The sequence below is a fragment of the Hyposmocoma kahamanoa genome, unplaced genomic scaffold, assembly GCF_003589595.1.
Source record: "Hyposmocoma kahamanoa isolate Upper Pololo Valley unplaced genomic scaffold, ASM358959v1 92, whole genome shotgun sequence".
Taxonomy (NCBI): Eukaryota; Metazoa; Arthropoda; class Insecta; order Lepidoptera; family Cosmopterigidae; genus Hyposmocoma; species Hyposmocoma kahamanoa.
In genome coordinates, this window is record NW_020654748.1 from 20,658,574 (window position 1) to 20,674,699 (window position 16,126).

General features: G+C 37.1%; 1 protein-coding gene across 1 annotated transcript in view; it reads left to right on the forward strand.

Moving 5' to 3' along the window:
- LOC113236649 overlaps nt 1–16,126 on the forward strand; it is a 37,670-nt gene that overhangs the window by 17,884 nt on the left and 3,660 nt on the right. The window contains exons 3-5 of the mRNA XM_026472810.1: nt 10,760–10,861; nt 11,656–11,793; nt 15,621–15,704. Coding sequence (XP_026328595.1) covers nt 10,760–10,861; nt 11,656–11,793; nt 15,621–15,704 — 324 coding nt within the window. The remainder of the gene's footprint in view (nt 1–10,759; nt 10,862–11,655; nt 11,794–15,620; nt 15,705–16,126) is intronic.

Below are 16,126 nucleotides of genomic sequence, written 5' to 3' on the forward strand. Positions count from 1 at the left end.
CCCTAATGCGGGGCTATGTTGAGTGTGTGCGTTATTATTATTATTACCTCAAATGAAAATAATAAATAATTAATCAATACAGAGTACTAAAAAACCAACCTCAAAAGTTCGTGGTATTACGCCTATGTACCAACTTTTATTGATATCGATTACCCGAAGAACCCCGATTACCGGATTACCCGATTACTTAGAAGTGTAGGTAATATTTTCTTCAAATTTAAATCGGACCAACAAAAAAAAATTTCCAACAAAAAAAGAATCAACCAATATTGAAGTACCCTCTTTCCAACAAAAAAAGAATCACCAAAATCGGTTCACAGAGTTATCGCATAACATACTTACAAAAAAAAACAGTCGAATTGAGCACCTCCTCCTTTTTTGCAGTCGGTTAAAAATAAATAAACGCACATATAACCTACAAAGATACTGTTTATTTTTATATAAGAAAATGTCGATAAAAATTGCCTTGTAACTCAGATGAGAAGTGTAAGTAGGACGTTGGTTGTCACTTTGTCGTCGTTGAAATCATTAGTGTCGTCTACAGCAAGTATCTGCCGTCAATCGTCTACTCGTATCAGAATACGCACTAGATTAACATATAGATTTATTATTTTCGTTCACTCCCTAAAAAACTCATATTTTTTTATGTATGTTGATATATTTTTTTCAAATTATTTCTAAACTGCATATATCGTCGGGTACAATTACTAGAAACAATCTTTGTACTTTGTATTGTCGTTATTGTAAGTAGCATAAAATCAAGTTTAAATATTAAATGTAAGAGCGGTGCTAGCCTAGTGAAATAACGGTTGCCTCCCATTAAGTCGAGTCACCGGAGGAAAAGCGGAAAAAACTGTTTTGCTATCAAATGGTTTAGGTATTTACTATTAAATAATGGTCTTATAAATATATACGATAAAGAATGTGGTAATTTATTACACAATAGGACGTACTTTACCCGAGCATACGAAATTCTGAAAACAGACAAAAATAAAAGTGTGAAACGAATTATTTAAAAATAAAATATTTAAGCAAAACATTTTGCCAACTAAGCCACGAAACGTACCAGTGGATCTCAGATCCGGCAAAGAAGCACATAGAAAAATTCGTGAGGTCCGCTAGTTCGTTCCGTGGCTTAATTGGCATAGCGTCTGGTTAAGTGTGCGATCTTTATACTAATCATTATAATATATACTAGTGGAGTAATTTCACAAAAAATAATTGAACATCAATTCAATTTTCATAAAATATTTAACTTTGCCCATAATATGTACATGGGGATTTTTCTCTTTAAATACTAACGAGAACGTGCTACATTTTGTTTTTTTTACTGAAGCTATGGAGTTATTAAAATCACATTTGTCCCAAAACTTGAAAATTGCTCAGCGGCTTAACGACACATCGCGCCGCCCTTTGCCTCCTCAGCCGCTATAGAGCGATTGTCAACGTCGGATCTGTGTCAAATTTTATCCGCCTGTTCTTATTTTATTCATATTAATTAACCACACGCATATTGCGGAACATGAGGGGCGGGCCGCTACACCTCACCTCCTAACATTTAGGCTCGCATTCAAATACCTAGCCTTAACGGTACTATATTACATCTAATGTCTAAGTTACGTACATTTATGAATGTTTACAACACCTGCCGCTAATGATGAAGGACAGCATTGTGATGAAATATACAAGTCGAAAAAGGCTTGCAACACCTGGAAAACGTCTGAGGTTTTCAACCTGTATTGAACCAGAGTAGTGTCCATCACAACAAATATAAAAAAAGTCGAATAGTTATACGCACAATTGCAAATTGCAAAATGCAATTTGCTTCAATAAATATCAATTATCGTTGGCTTTCTGGGATTCCAGCCTATTTTAAAATCATCTAATTCATCAGAAAGATGATTTTAAAAAACTGAGTGAATCCAGCGCGAAAAGCCGACAACCCAATATTGTCACGTGTTTACTCTATCCAACGGTACGCTCTGTGTTTTATTTACAATCTAATTTAGCACATTCTGAATACAAGTATGTAACAAGTAGTTCAAAAATTGGCCTATTTTTGTTTTTACTACGAACTATTCTTTAAAAGCAACGATCGACGCGCTATAGTGGAACTAAAAAGTGAGAATATAAAATAATTTAATAATAACGCACACACTCATTGCCCCGTACTAGGGAAACACTGTATCGCGGGTGCTATGGACCCGACATATTACATCCAAACTCACGAGAGAAATAAATGGAGGCCATACAAATATTTCCCCCGACCCGAGAATCGAACCTGGAACATCTGCATTACAATCCAGTATGGTAACCGTTCGGCCACGGAGGGAGTAATATCTTTTAACATCGATTTTAAGCCTTACTGAATTAAAAGAATATGCATCTTCGAACATTTTGTAATTTAAAATTTAGAAATTAGAACAGCTTACATTAATTAAATTAAAGTTTAATAAATAAAAAACTTTTTCAAATAAAATAAAACTTTCAAAAACGTTTTAAACTGTAAAAGGTGTTAGTAGGAAATTAAAAGAAATGAATGAAAAAAATACAGATGGCTATGGATTTTTCAAAATGACCTAAAATGAGAAAGTAAAATAACCGGCCAGTCATTAAGATAAAATACTGTTGTAAAGGAGGGAGGTTCTTTCGTCCGTTGGATGAGGTTACTAAATCAAGCCAAGTGAAACTCCAAATTGTTCAGAAGATTTTTATTTTCACCTTGTATGTCGCTAATACAATTTCACCCTATATGCGGAAGGTCCGAGCAGTTGCTCCGAGAAGGGACTCGACTCTTGGAAACCGTTCCGCGAGATGAGGTTTTTCACCTTATAAGAGCGTACGAAATATCAGAAGATCCGGGTAGCAATCCCCAAAAAGGGACTCAACTCCTGGTTGCCTTACTAAGCTCTCTGTATTCTCAGATTTCTCTTCATATTAACAAAATTGTGTTCGAGTACCATTCGAGGGAAAATCTTAACACCGCGATTCAGAAATAACGCCAAATGGGTCAATGCCATCTAGCGGTTTCTCAGGGAACTAAAAGTGAACAATGTGGCTTAAGGCCGTCTATTACATAAAGTAGGTTTGTTACACTTTTTTATTTTAAGGTTTTTACTAGTATTCCGCGAAATGAGCCAGTACGAGTATTTATTGAGGCAATTTGCAGAACTGTGTGCGAATACGATTAGCATATATTTCCAAAAGATATATTTAGAATCTTATACTTGTATGACGTCATATCTCGCATAATACTTCCTAATTTTACTCTCTAGGAACATTTTTGCACTGAGACGATGACAATGACAAAAAGAATAATAATGCGCCAAACAACCACACTAATTAGCGAATCCCGAACGCAGTCTGTACTAAAACTCCAGAACATCTAAACCATTTAAAAACTTCGTTTCTCAAATCGGTCTTATCTTCAACCCGGGATCACATCATCAAGCGCCCATAACAATCGACGAGTACCTTACACCGATTAACATATTCTTTCACCACAATGATGGCAAGCAAGCGTCATCATCGATATGATAAGAAGAAGAATCAAGCGCCCACAATGCTAACTGCTGGGCATCGAGGTCGTCAACGATGAGCTATCGTTAAGCGATTAATAGATTCAGGCGTTACTTTGCGGAAGTCCACGTTAATAGAAATGAAAGTAAATTATCAACAACCCCTGAGGATGCCTCGTGGAAAGGCGAAACACATGTCGGGTATTTGGTGGTGATGTTGGCGCTTGTGTTATTTATTTTATTAATTTTAAACGTATTGAGGGTGGGATAATTAACTGTATGAAAAAAAATAGGCCTCCTGTAGTTTGTGCCATCCACCACGATCCTGTGGTAGTCTCACCCACCAACGGCCAGGAACTTTGACGATGTCATCCAGCAATCTCGCTACAGGACGTCACTTTTTTATAGTGAATGAAGTCACTGGCATTGCATTGTTCAGCTACTGGTACGAAAATCAGACTAACAGTGTTAGATGGGCGGGAGTGTATTCAAAAGATTACAGGTTGAAATGTGGGGTGAGACGAGGGGGGTTACATCGCCGAAGCTTTTCAACCTGTATATTAATGCATTGATCGTGGAACTCAGCAATGCCAAAATGGGTTGCTCTATTGATGGCACTTTCATTAATAATATCAATTACGCTGATGATATGGTGCTGTTGACTCCTACGATCAGTGCACTTGGTAAGCTGCTCAGGATATGTGAGACATATGCGGAGGCCCATGGAATCGGGTGTAACACGAAAAAGACCGAGCTCCTAGTTTTTAAGCCGAAGGCAGGTTCTGTTGGAACTGTGCCGCCGGTGTTTCTCTATTGTAGTGAGATAAGTCGTGTCCCTCAATTTAAGTACCTGGGTCACTGGGTAACCGGTAACTTGCACGATAGTGCGGACTGTTAGAGGTAATATGCTCGCCCGCAGGTTTGCTCGTTGCACCAAAGATGTAAAGATCTCATTATTTAAAGCATATTGCCAAAACTTTTGCACAAGCAGCCTGTGGGTGAAGTATACGCAGAGAACCCTGAATACATTAAGGGTGCAATATAACAACGCTATTAGGATGCTAATGGGGCTGCCGCGACACTGTAGTGCATCCGGCATGTTAACGGAGGCACGTACAGATGGCTTTCATGCCATTATGCGCAAGAAGGCTGCCTCACTCATGATGCGTGTGCGCGGCAGCGTTAATAGCATCCTAGCCGTTGTTGCCAACAGGCTGGACTGCTCCTACCAACTACATTGGGTGCAACTACACGTGCGTAGGGTAGTGGTCTAGACGTGTCATTTCACTAGAATTAAGTAATTTTGTATTGTACTAACCATAGCACGTAAGAAAAATTTACTGTATTACTAACGTTATTATGGATCATGGTCCGAAAAATAATTCTATTCCATTCTATAAGCATTTATTGGCCACCGTTCGCTTTACTCTGTCTTCATCAGGTCTCGCAATATGATTTGACCAGCTCCATTTTAAGTTTGTTATCCGATATCCTATGTCCTGGACCTTGGTTCACCTTCGGATTTCGGACCTGGAAGTTTGATGCCCAGCATGACTCGCTCCATGGTCTTTATGCAACTCTCATTTTCTACACAGCCTTCTGTGTGAACGTCCACGTCTCAGCGCCGTAAGTTATAGTGGGCAGGACACATTGGTTAAATAAGCGGGTCTTCAAATTCTGTGGTGTATCAACCGATTTCAAGACACCTAAAATCGCTTCTAATACACCCTGTATTATTTACAGTAACAAACAACCCTCACATATTTCACCAAATATTTCGAAATTATGCGCTCTTAATTTTATCAATACATTAATTAATTATGGATTTAATTTAAAATACAGGTTTTTCTTACGTTTTAATCTCTTTTATGATTATTATCTTCTTAGGTGGCCTTATCCATCTTGATAGACCCAATTACAGTTTTTTCAATAGAATTAAATACCAATATAGGCCACGATTACTGCTTTAGCTCATTGTATGTCATAATGATCTTTATCACAAGTAGCAGTGGAACTTAATGTGAAAGAGATTATTTAGATATGTACTGCCACCATATCTATTTCTGTCGCCATGCAATAATGTGAGCTGTATGGTCCGGGTTTGAAAGGTGATGATAACACTAGAGGCACACGGGGCTTGTCACAGAACAATAAATACAGTAGAACTGCTTACTTTGCATGACACGTGTGCCAACAATACGCAATATTCCACATACTTAAGTTCAGTCCTCCATTTTTGCTTTGTACGTTATCATCGTGTCAATTGACTCGCGTGAAACCTCGAAAATCGTAGAAAAATGCGACTTCACAGTGCAAAAATGATGGTCGCACTTGTAATATTTTCTATAGTGTTTCATATCAACGCGCTATCGTTAAGTTTTTATGTTCATCGTATTTTCTTTTGTTACAAGATGCAAAAGTATGCCGTATACCGCTGCAATAATGGCTGCTTCTTTTTTGGAGAACTACGCAAATATCTCGAATTCATCGTCTTTTAACTATTGACCGGTAGATGGCAGCACATTGACTGACATTGCAATATTAAATCAAAAAGTCGTAACTAGCAATAATAGATATTGAACTTTCAACGACATGTCAACAGGGTATAGTTTAAATTATATTAACAGTCCAGAATTTGTTACTTCTTTTTAAATTAGAAACAACTTTATTGACTTGAAAACTCTATGCCTCAGGGTGATGGGCGTAGTGGTTGATAGCGCCCATCAGATCTATGCGTTGAAAGCTTTAAGTGGCATTATAACTATTATGGAAAGGCATGTCCTTACCACCAGGTGCATGATTTGTTCGTCCCGTCACTTGATAATCATAAAAAAATTTTGTTCTGCATTTGACCTATGGAGTTACGAATTTCTAGTAATAAAAACGTCAGGGCATTGCTGTTTTTCAACATCCGCCTGTGTTCTCTTTCGAACATTGTCGAAACATGACTACTAAAACATGAAACAAAACCTTTTGTTTACCTTTCTTATGGATCTCTGCAATAAGATCGTATTTAGTCCAACTGAAATTAATCTATTTTGTATACAGAGTGTAATTGTTAAGTGTGCCCAGGTGATTATTCCATAAATATAAGAGATATCAAAAGGCTTTAAACAGATATAGAAAGTAAACGTATTTTCTATATCAGTTTAAAGCGAAAGGTAACGAAATCGACATCAATAACTTTAAAAAGAAATATCCAAAATTTTAACATGAAACTCTCCCGTACATTTAATATGACATTCGTTTCATATAAGGATCATTTCATTGTATGGGATGAAAAAAATCGGAACAGCAGAAGTTGTCAAATTTAATTAAAAGTTTTTTTTCATATTTGTATGAATAACATTTTATTAAATTTGATCAACTTCTGCCGATTTTTGTCATACAATAAAATAATTCTTATAAGAAACTGAGTCTATAAGAATTTAAAACAAAATGACAATTTTATTCATTCTAATATTTATGAAACAATCGAACAATTACAACATGTATATAAACTTACAGTTAGACGTTTCATTGAATTACGGAGATTGTTAAGTTCAGTTTTTAGTATTTTATTTTTAAATCGATACTTTGGCGTAGCAAAGGCGTAAAAGTAAACTTATAAAGTGAACTAGTGTAAAACAAAAACATCATGACCAACCAAAGTGTAAAAACCACGGAAGAAAAAAATAATTTTAAAATTACTAACAGAACCGATTTCGCCAAAACTCACGCATTCTTAATTTGAAACATAATAAATCTTGGTCGTAGTTTCAAATGTAAAAAGAAATAACAAATCCTGGATTGTCAATATAGTTAAAACTTTTCCCTGTTGTCATATCGTTGAAATATTATCAATAGCTATTATTGCAAATTACGCCTCGATATTGAAATTTCAATCAATGTGCTGCCATCTAGCGGTTAATTGCTGAACGACGACGAATTGGAGTTATTAATTTAGTTCTCCAAAAAAGAAGCGACCATATTGCAGGGGTTTAATCTTTATTGTCATTACTTGTAACAAAAAAATATTTCGTAAAGCAAAAAATTAAAAATTGATTAAAATAAGACTTTCCGATGATATAATAATAATAATAATAAAATTCATTTATTCAGACAACTAGATCCACATTTTGTTAGTATTTTACTTATGACTACGTTAGAATACATATTTTACACAAGACAAAGTATTATTAATTAAGTGTTGCATTATTGAGCACTCACATCTTATCATCATCAGAAGGCTGTTAGTGCTGCCACGTATTCTGGTCAAAAGCGAAGCCATCTTCTTTCGCAATCCACTCGCGCTTCGGCAAACATGGTGGACGCACTGCAGAAACGTGGCAGCCCCAACAGCGCCCTGAAGGCATTGTTGTACTGGACGCGCAGCCTACCGAGCGAGCGCTGCGAACAGCTCCACCACAGCGCACCCGCGTACAGCGAAGTGCAGTATGCTCTGAATAGCGTTATTTTGACTGCGGCTGTACACCGAGTGAATCTGCGCGCCAGCATTACACACTACCCCGCACCGCCAGCGCCCTGCGTTCCCGTTATAAAATAAATACCCCGTTAATAATCCCGTTATATAAAATACCACCACGGGTAATATATTTGGTGCGGCTATCATTTTTACACTCCAAAACAGAAATTGCACGAAAGAATAACACAACCATACTACAAAGCGAAAATGGCAGACTAAGTTCAGATAGGTCTATCGAGACCTATAGTTTCCACGCATCAGATCGGATAGCGTGTCAATCTAATAATGTCATATCTATGACCTGAGTGGTTGATTTATAGAAAAATATGTGTACTTCGCTATGGTTTGTGTTGCTTTAGGGAGTCACCAAACTTATTAACGCGGTATCGTCTTGGTGCCATCGTGTTTAAACGCCTTAAGCCGATTCGCTGTTAACTCGGCCGTTAGTGCGCCAGTTGTTTTTTTTTTAAACCAAGATCAGCCAGCGTGTCGTCGGCATGCGTACGACCGCGATCGGATATTGGCACGAAGCAGGCCCTGTACTCTTGTTTTCCGTCCGACATCAATAACACTCAACCAAATTGAAAGGTGCATGATGCTAATAAAGCTTCATACATGTCATTATTTTTTTAATTTGGTCGAATATTATTTATATGACGTTTATTGTTTCGGACGGATGTCGAGCCGAGAACGAGAGTTTCTGTGTACCCAGAAACCCCGATTCAAAACTCTGCGATATTTTAACCGTATCGTTCGACTGGATATGGTTCTCGAATCGAAGGGTGCTTTCCGAGCTATTCAGAAAATTCCGAGTTAAACGTTCAAAATTCGGATAAGATATCGTTATCCAACAGCGTTTACGGAGTTAGCAGAGAAATGTTATAAGAAAAATGAAAATCCTTTTATATGTATACATTTTTAAGACTTTAAAGGCCTAAATTATAGGAATGCATTAGTCTTGCATTCAAACAAATTAATAAAATTGAACAAAATCCAGACTTCATTCAAAATAATAAGAGATTTCCATATTCCATTCTTGCTTCGTAAACAATAGGACGTTCGGTAACTTTTATTAGTTAACTGTTCTGAATAACGTTTGTAGCCTTTGCCGGTCGAGAAGCTCGAGTAATCGTACGGGTGTGACGTCACATCGGTTCGGTTTCGAATACGACAGTTTGCCGTTCGATTCGGGTATTGTGAATAAAAATGAAAATAAATTTTACGACAACTGAGTTCTCGTACGGTTCTGAATCGACCCCCAGATTAATTGCCGACCTGTGTCGAACCGATGCGAAACGCATCACGTTTTCGCTCTTACGTTCATGGACATAAAGTTTTTTTCTGATCGGCTTAATACGATTCTGCGTTAATAAGTGCGGTGACTCTCCGTCGTCCAATCTGAACTTCGGCAGATACATTGAATCCATGTCCAAAAATGCAACCAAGAAGCTTGGCATCCTTTCCAAGGTGAGGCGTTACTTTACACCGGGACAATTGCTTCAGCTGTACCAAGCACAAGTCCGGTCCTGTATGGAGTACTGCTGCCATTTATGGGATGGCTCTACTAAATAACAACTGGCCACCTTGGATTTAATAGACAAGCGTGCTAAGAGGCTTCTACGTGACTCGGAATTAGTAGAGGCGAAGCTGCCGAGCCTCGAACACCGTCGTAGAGTTGCCAGCGAATTCTACAGGATATATCACGGAGAGTGTGCGATGGAATTGCACAATTTGAGTCAGTCTTCCCCTTTCCATCATCGGGAGACTAGTGAGCAGGGGTTCCACCCCTATTTTGTGGATGTTCCCCGAATTCGCACGAAGCGTTTCGCTTCCCTGATTTTCTTTTCCCTGTTTTTGAATTCCCTGCCTGCAAACTTGTTCCCCGAACGCTATAACTTGGACCTTTTCAAGACGAGAGTAAATAGGTATTATTTAGGTGTGCATGCTACATCCGTTGTCACAAGTCAATAACAAGTCGCTGAAAACCAAATACAAAGATCGAACAACAAGCACATGGAAAAATTCGTGAGGTTCGCTGGTACGTTTCGTGGCTTCCGGCCAGATCGCAGGAATTTTTTCTAAGTGTTCGATCTTTATATTAATTATTACAAAAAATGTATTTTTATAAAAGGAATGGATTTTTTAGTTAGTGCAAAATATTTTTTTTGTTTTCTATTTATTATTGATCACCCAGAGAAGGATTTCGGTCTTATCCTACTACAGCTAACCAAGCAGGCTCGCGCACAAGTGTGATAAATTGATAATATTTATTTAAACAGAAAGTCTAACAATAACCTAATTTTTTTCACGCAATTAAAAATAAGCTTCATGTCAAAATTTTATTGTCCTGTCATATGTTAGCACCGTAGATTTTCAATATTTTTTTTTTATATTAATTCAAAAGTCATTTATTTCTGCATAAATTAAAAGTAATGTGGTGTTTGTAGGTATTCATTGACGGGATTTTTTGTACGTTTTTGTTAATAGCTTTTATTTTTTAAACTGTTGACGTTTGCTTACGCAAAAAAATCCTTTTGTTTGTCGAATACCAAACCCTTGCATAGACGCTTGAACGAGTAAAAAAAATTGAAACCAAGTATATCAACAAGTCATTTATGCTTCTTCCCTCTTGAAATTTTGATTTCCCAGTTATTCCAAGGTTACACGAATTATTACAATATAACTTATTTGTTTTGGAGGTTATTGGCCATCTGTTTCTCGTTCCCTTACTACTTGTTTCGAGATCGTGGTTAAGACATTTCTTTTTTTATTTCAGGTGAAATAAGCATATTGTACTTGAATACAAGGTTTCGCTTCAACTGGGACGAAGTCAGTTTTAGTATTTTCCAGACTTACAACTTCATCACGCATACTATCGGTAAGCATGTAATTATTGATTTTGATTCTTATTACATTGTGTTAATGTTAAAAAGAAGGTGCTTTTGATAGTTCTACATCCATAGGCTTTCACTATTTTAATTTGTCGGATTGGGAACTGCGATTGTTGCACCAATCGAGCTAATAAAAGCAAGATTTAGTTATTGACATGAACAAAAAATTTATTATTTACGAAGACCTCGCAAAAATGATTTGGTTTTTGATATAGAAAACCCAACTCGAGGATCAGCTGAATTAGAATATTAATCGTAGACAGCAAAAATTGAGTCATAATTGCTGATTGATTTTTGACGTCAATAAAGCGGACACCCAAACGCGAATGCCTCGAAGGCTTGATTCGTTGAACAAAACAAGGTACCGACCAGATTAATTGGCCGGCCGCGCGTGCAATCGCCTACTTTAACTGGTCGCCTTGATTTGTTAAAGCAACCAGTCTATTATGAAACATCCTTACATCGTTAATTTGAAATTTCATCTTCAAAGAATTTGAATCGTACTACACAAAACAATATCAAAAATTGAAAGTGGGCCGGGCACGTTATTCGTAAAGAAATGGCCGATGGGACCGAAAAATTCTCCAATACCAACCGAAAGACGCAGTGTAGGAAATCCACCCAAGTTCACCACTCAAATCAACCCAATATAGACCGTCGAAGATTGCTGTGGCGATCTTTGGAGGAGGCTCACGTCCAGTATATGATGAGAATGATGATGAATACAAAACGATATGTGTATATGCTTTATACATAATCATAACTTCTAAACATGTTTCAGGTACCATATTCTGCATACTAGTGCTTAGCAAATACTTGCAGTGGCATGACTCCCTCCTGGGTATTATCTCGTCTGTTAGCAAGATCATGGCGTGCTTCTTCTACGGCTTCGCCACTACTGCCACAGTGTTCTACATTGGTATGTGTTCTAGGATTTTTCTTACTAAAATTATGAAAGACCATTTTTCGTATATAATAAAATGTATGTAGCAAAGCAAAAGCATTTCACTCTAATTGCAATCCAAAAATGCAAGTAAGAAAAAAATTATACCTACCTGTCAATGCAAAAAATGTCATGGAAGTTGACGCTAGTGATAGGCGTTGAATGGATGAACTAGTTAAATTAACTATTCACGTCCAATTGACGTTTCCGTAGAAACGGTAGACCGTAGTCTACCGTTCTGCGATTAACTAGTTGATTCGTTAACTATAGTCCAATTCCTAAACGGCTAAACGGATGTCCATGCGTTAATCAACGCTCCACGCGACGAAACCGTGCGCGAACTTAGTCGAATTAAACGTAGACTTGCGTAGACAAACTATTTCGAACTTTAAATTCAGTGATCATTTAAGTTGATATTTGCGATGAAGTAAGATATGCCTATTTATGCTAGTTATTATTGCATTCAATGTAGAAAAAGGACGACGGTGTAGTTAAATCGTAAGTGCGAGATAGAGGCTAATTACGTGATTTTAAATCCGGAAAAATTGTCTAATATCATTGTTGATATTCTTAAAACCTACTTAGTTGATTCAATTAACCATTTCCTTAATCGTCTATAGAACGAAAATCAACCTAAGTTCGATCGACTAGTTGACGAATTTAACTAGTAGATCGACTAGTCGACCGTCGAGTGTGGACATTTCTTTAACGGAAAACGCATCGACGACCCATCTCTAGTTATCACCAAGACCCACCCCGCGACCCCACGCCCCGTTACAAAACGAAAATAACAATTCTTTAGGGACAATTCATTCCTACAATTATTTTATTACGCGAATACGTGCGACCCATTTTTTTTTTCAAAAATGGAATCTTTTAGTAACGCTTCGGAAAAAATTTACTGGTGATTAAAAACTCATCATGTATATTTCAATAGGAATATTGTTTATTTAGTTTTGCTCGTGACTTTCCTTATACGTCATAGGACAGATTAAGATAATGCTAAAAATGCTATTTCACTTTTTATACGCAGATTAAAATATTCTAAACAGATTATTTCTTGATAAAATAAGTAATGTACATTTGCAAAATACGTGTAAAATTTATGGATAAAGGCATATTGAACTTTAAAATTATAATTAAGTGTATTATAAATTATAATTCCACTCTATGGCAATAAGATAAGCAGGCCCAACAATCTAAGTGTAAAGATCAACACACGCATGAGCCGTAAACAATATTTAAAAAAAAAACAATATCAATGCCACTGAGCTGTCATTCGCCTAGTCTGCGGTTCCTTACAAAGATATGCGAGGTTGCTAGGCGGTGCGAGGATGCGTAGGGAAGCTGTAAAACGGTTTGTAGTCGAGCGGTGCGAAGATGGACTATCGGATTTTTGTCAGCTGTGCACGTGTGGGGTACGGTGTGGTGTGGTGGGGTGAATGTACGCGTACCTCACACACCTTCCTAGCACACATCTCTCGCGTTTTACTATGCACAAAAACTGAACTCCGCTAACCCTTTTCCACCAGAGCTGAAACTTCCTCTGAAACTGCCTCCGTGGCCGAATGGTTACCATGCCGGACTGCCACGCGGAGGTCCCAGGTTCGATTCCCGGGCCGAGAGAAATAGTTGTATGGCCTACAATTATTTCTCTCGTGAGTTTGGGTGTAATTTGTGGTTGTCTATGTGTGTGTCCATGGCACCCGCGACACAGGGTTTCCCTAGTGCGGGGCTATGTAGAGTGTGTGCGTTATTTATTAAAAAAAAAAAAAAAGAGCTGCGCTATGCGAGGCTAGGAAAATTAAGTAATCCTATTGGATTTTTTGCTCGCATCCCGCCTCGCACATCTCTTGTGGAAATGCAGCCTTAAGGCGGCGCTTGACAGGGCGGACAGCCCTATTTCATGTGTACTTGTATTAGTATTCGTGTGTACTTGGAAAAACATTTGACGTACGATAAACATGCCCAAAGTCTGCCAATTTAATTGAAACCACTAGACATTGTAATTCCATTGGGATTATACCACACAGAGATTATAATCAATCTCAATTGTGATAATATTTGTTATTCTGCTAAGCCCGTTGCAATCGCAGTTGAGTCCTTATAGAGTATTGGGAGAGTGGAAATGATGGCATTCATTCATTCAGTCACTAACGTTCGATGTTGCCTTATTAAAACTACCAAGGAAATTACTGCATGTCTTAATTTTTATCTCGTTTGATCAGAAATTTAATGTTCAAATTAAATGTATTTTAATCTAAAATAATTAGTAGACTACACAAAAATACAATGGCAAATGAACAGTAACTTGAGACAAGCCACTCGTAACTTTTAGCAGAATACCAAATGCACCAAATCCTAACATTGACACTCTATCGACAAAATGTTAAGTGTGTGCGTAATTATTAAAAAAAAAAGAAAAAGAACTGAGATGATTTAAAATTAGCAGACTTGATGCCCAGATACTGACAAATATGACCTACATCGTCTACACATGGAAATAAATTAGAGATAAAATAATAATAATAACTCTTTATTGCACAAAGAAAAGATACATGAAACACGAGTTATAAAGGACATATACAAAGGTGAGCTTGTCTCTAGAAGAGATCTCTTCCAGCCAACCCTAGCCTAGGTGAAAAATGAAGTCTGCGGGACTAATTATTGTACAATAAAATTAAAATTTAAATGTGAATAAAAACAACACGCGTTCGACAGGTAGTGCTCTTTTAATTTATGTTTGAAAGATGCCACCGATGGACTGTCACGAATGCCAGCAGGCAGTTTATACCACATACGAGTTGCACTTACCGTGAAAGAGTTGTGGAAGAATTTCGAGTTGGATTGAGGATTTATTAGTGATCTAGTGTCACAGGTAAAATAATGAATATGACCATAGTGTGGAGTGTTTACATGAGAATATGCCTATTTGACCCTTCGATGGGCGTCGAGAAACCAACAAGCATTATGTAGCTCGTCAGTGGTGTTTGCTGTATTTGTCGAATAGGCAAATATGGCTTTTTTATAATATTATGTAATATTATGTGTTATCAGTTGCAGTGCCACTCAGAGCTTTAAATCACAAAAAGCTGAAGGGTACTGCCACTGCGCCCTTCACCCCCAGACATAAGTTAATAAGTCCCATGTACCTGTAAATTCACCAGCACCCTTACCCTTCAAAACCGAAAACACAATAATGCTGACATTACTGCTTGGCGGCAGAAATAGGTAAGGTGGCAGTATTTGTATTTAATTTAATTGGCAAACAAAAACAAAAAAACCATGTATAGATTATAGTATAGGCATGTGTAACAAAATATTTGCCTTGTTTGCCTATTCGACAAATACAGCAAACACCAAATTCGCGTTACTGTGCACTGGTCGGTTTCTCGACGCACATCAAAGGAGCCGAATAGGCAAATACGCGAGTAGACCGTCCTCACTATGGTCATATTCATTATATTTACTCGTTTTTGGTTCCATGTGTAGACGGTTATATTTGTCAGTGCTTGCATGTTTGTCTGTACGTCAAATATTTTTCTAAGTACATCAAACACCCAATAACGATTCTAGTACCATGCCAACACATACTATCAAACACGGGATTATTTGCCAAATATATGAAATACAAATAGCCTCATTAAGTGCCGCTATAAGGGAGTTTTACCACACTTATCGATACAGAATTGTATTAAACTGGTTAGAAAAAGGTTACGTCCTTTTAGTAATTACGAAACATGCACCTTTATATAGTAATTTTAGTTTCAACAAAGTTTTAATGATGTGATTTTTTCTTTCAGGACCAATCGTTGAAATTCTAAATGGGACATCTTTGCTTGCTTTGAGATCCATGGCGTCAAAATTAGTAGCACCTAATGAATTGGGTAAAGAAGCGTTTATTTTTTTGCTATATTTAGTAGTCTTCCCTGATTGCACACAACGGACACTCCATACAATTGTAGAAACTTATTTACCTACTACTACTACGTACAGCAAGGCGCTGACTGCAAACAAGCGAATATGGCATGAAGTGATAGGATTATCCAACATTTCCTTGAACTATTTATTCTCTGGTTTAACGTGCGCAGTGACTCTGTAAGCGCAAATGAATGTATTGTATATGTAAATAATATGGTCATTACGTACACTAATGATTTTACTTATTAAAATAAAATATTAATATTAAATAAAGTCGAATAAGTAGCTTAAACAAAATACTTAACATAATAGGTGGAATAACAATATCATAAGTTACCCACAATAAAATATATTTAATTTAATAAAATAAAAACTTCGAGGAATAAAA